The sequence below is a fragment of the Oryzias latipes genome, chromosome 11 (genome assembly GCF_002234675.1).
Source record: "Oryzias latipes chromosome 11, ASM223467v1".
Lineage (NCBI taxonomy): Eukaryota > Metazoa > Chordata > Actinopteri > Beloniformes > Adrianichthyidae > Oryzias > Oryzias latipes.
Window position 1 is genome coordinate 4,942,972 of NC_019869.2, and position 3,443 is coordinate 4,946,414.

Sequence of the window (3,443 nt, forward strand, 5' to 3'; positions counted from 1 at the left end):
GTGCTGGTAGTCAGGAGGATTTTGCTTTTTTGTCAAATGCTAACAGAGGGCATGGTTTACTCTAGTAACAGAAGTTTGATTGAAATTGTGATTTAAATGTCACTCATTGTGTCTTTTTTTTTAAATCTAAAGATGATGTTAGTTCTCTTTGTTGGATAGGATCAGGAGGAACAGATTCATGGAGATAAATTCAGGGAAGCAGATGGAAATGGTTTGGACTTGTTGGGAGGAGGAATTGTGATGATTTTGGTGAAAGGATGCTGATGTTGAAGCTACCGGGAGGTTCGTGGATGTAGAGAAGGAGGATATGAGGATGGTTGGTGTGAGGAAGCAGAGGAAGAGGGTTAGACGGAGGCAGATTTAGTCCACTGTGACTCCAAAACGCAGCAGCCAACATGAAGACAGAAAGACTTTTCAGGTCTTAAACAAATTTGTAATTTACAGAGAAATGATGACAATAAAAATGTCAACAAAATGCCCAATGTTTGTCCAAGAGACTGAAGATTAGAATAAAGCGTTGCCACACAGATTTTACTGAAGTTCCGTTATATAATCAATACTTTTACTTGAAACTGAGTTTTTATTTGAAAACAAAACAGTACTTTTACTTTGGAAACCATGTTTGTAGTCTCTCCAACACTGTCAGTAGTTCTTGTTGGTAAACTGACAAACACAAAACAGTGTTGTCAGAAAATTTAGATAAAGGCCACGTTTTTTCATTGCATCGAATCGAATTAAATTAAATTAAGTTAAATCAAATCTGAAGAATTCAGTTTGGACCAGATCAGGCCAGACTAGCTCAAATCAAATCCAATCAAATCAAATCCAATCAAATCAAATCAAATCCAATCAAATCAAATCAAATCAAATCAAATCAAATCAAATCAAATCAAATCAGATCAAATCAAATCAAATCAAATCAAATCAAATCAAAGCCAATCAAATTAAATACTTATTAATTACTTTGGAATACTTGATTGTAGTCTTTCCATCCTTGTCAGTAGTTTTTTTTGCCAAACTGACAAACACAAAACAGGCGACATTTTGTCATCGAATTGAATCGAATCAAATCGAATCAAATCAATCTCTATTTACATAGAACTTTTAATGCAAAGTAACACAAATTCACTTGCAAGTTTACATAGGGTTATGGTTAAACCTATGGTCAGTTTGGTTCTTTTTACTTTGAATAATATAGCATTCCAATTTATCATTAATGAAAAGAAAGTTGTATTTATTGTTTAAATATTCTATTCTATCCCCATTTGCAAGTCTTAACCTTAAGTTTCATTAAAGAAAAGCAATCACACACAAGTCATTTATTGTTGATGGTGTTACGTTTTAATCAGGTTTGAGATGATTTTTTTGAGAAAATCAATATATATAATCTATTTACTTGACAGTAATCACAGGGCAAAACGACTAAGCATAAACCAACAAACAAATAGGCAACTGAAATTTTGAAAATCTGAAATATTTTACATGATTTCTTTAGCAGTAAATTCCAGTTTAACGTACAGATGCTGAAACGTCAGAGTTTAAAAAGTCATCAAATATCTTTTTCTTCAATCTGCGTTTGGATCAACCACGGCCCAGTGAGCTCCCAGGGAGGTGATGGGTCCAGCGTGGCGCCCGCTGATAAAGACCAGCTCCGCCCTACTGTGTTTGGGGTACATGTTGAAGGAGTTTCCTGAAGGCTGCCCCGCCTGCACGAAGCGGCCGCGGTTCGTGGTGAAAACCACGTACTGCAGGTAGTTGGAATACTTTCCAGAAATCTGGACGATGGCTTCGCCTTTATACAGCTGTATTTCCATGGGGGCGCCAGACAAGTACCCAGCGACGTCTGACCAGACGTACCCATATCGGAACTGGATGCTGATGAAGATGAGGAAAAACGTGAGATGAGGATCAAGGAACAGTCTGAAAATGCTTTGAAAATGCTTTTCGGGGAGTTTTTGTCTGAAACGTACGTACCCCGTCACATAGTTGCTATAGGTTTCCCAAATCCTGATGGCTGTGATTCTTCCCATTCCAGTGAGGGTGTATGAGGAGCCGCTTCCTGAACCCACGTCGGGGGAGTACGAGTACTCAGGCCCTTCTGTGTGTGTGTGTGTGTGTGTGTGTGTGTGGGGGGGGGGGGGGGGGGGGGGGGGGCAGGCAGGTATCATTTAACAAATGGATGCAGCAAAAATCTGTATGATCCCAGAATCCAGGCTCCAGAAATTCTCTCTAGGTCCAGTTTTAAGTTTACACTTTTAAAAGACAGAGCTACCTCAAAGGCCCTCTGTCATGCTTTCTGTATTACCTTTAGCACACTAAAGAACAAATTCTTATTTAAATATTAGTTATTTATGCAGCTCACTTTTCAACATTTTTACAACTCAATCTCTGAGGCTCCGCCTTTCGCTCCTTGTGGGTATCGCCCATTACATGACGTCAACCTAGCCTCCTCTGCACAGTGTTCCGCTCATTTTTGTGGATTCAGGAATTGCATGAACGGATCAAAAATACCGCTTTGGGGTTGTTTTTAGTGAGGAATTAACATCATAATAAACTAAGCTCTAAAAAGCTAATATTGGCCTTTTAATCTCATTAAGATACAAAGGCCTATTTCTAGACAATACATTTTGTGAAGTCATTTATTCTTAAAAACATTCTATTTCTAGAAACTATTGAAAAGTTTTTTTACTTTAAACAATATTTTTAAGCAGAAGTTTTATCTGTAAAGGGTTTCAAGATGATTTTGGGATATTGGAAGCATTTTTTTTTTACTCCCAATAAAAAACAAATTCATTTAACAACAGCAGGAGAGACGTTTAACAGCAAACACACATGCAGACATCATTTATGAAAGAAAAATGGTATTTAAAGGAGGGATTCTAGTTTTACTTTAAGATGATTGTGGTCTATAAAATAGGATAGTTGGACTGTTGTAGCGCTTAAAAGAAGATGTATTCTACTACTTTAAAGACATGGAACTATTTTTGAGCAAAACTCACTTTATTTAAGACCAGTTAGCTACCTAAATATGAGTGTTTATAGCTAATTTCTAACTTTGTCTTAAAAGGGCAGAACATCACTTAGGATATTAGGAAATCTTTTGAAGACTACTTGTTGTACGTACAGATAATTTTTTACCTACAACAAAGAAAAAACATTGTTTTAAGAAGAACATCTTCAAATCCTTACCACTGGCTGCAGCAGAAACTGCCAGAAGAGCGAAGAGCACGGCCGACAGCATCCTGGAACGGACAGATGTTATTTTTTTCACTCTGCACATCAACAGTAAGACAGAAAAGGATTTTTTTTCCTCACTTCTCCAAAACAGATGGTTGTCTCTGCAGTCGAACGCGTCAGCCTGTGTCAGCTCAGCCCTTCAGAGTGACAGCCAGGAGACGGTTACCTACCTTGTTCACCTATGCTGGTGCCTTCTCATTGGATGT

The 3,443-nt window shown here is 37.7% G+C and overlaps 1 protein-coding gene across 1 annotated transcript; it reads right to left on the reverse strand.

The window, feature by feature from the left end:
* Positions 1-1,304: 1,304 nt before the first annotated feature.
* On the reverse strand, positions 1,305-3,443 carry LOC101174033 (zymogen granule membrane protein 16-like). Its single transcript, XM_004073753.4, has 4 exons — positions 3,316-3,443; positions 3,190-3,242; positions 1,975-2,098; positions 1,305-1,875 (listed from the first exon to the last, which is right to left on the reverse strand). The coding sequence occupies exons 2-4, from the start codon at positions 3,239-3,241 to the stop codon at positions 1,566-1,568; spliced, it is 486 nt and encodes a 161-aa protein (XP_004073801.1). The 5' UTR covers position 3,242; positions 3,316-3,443; the 3' UTR covers positions 1,305-1,565.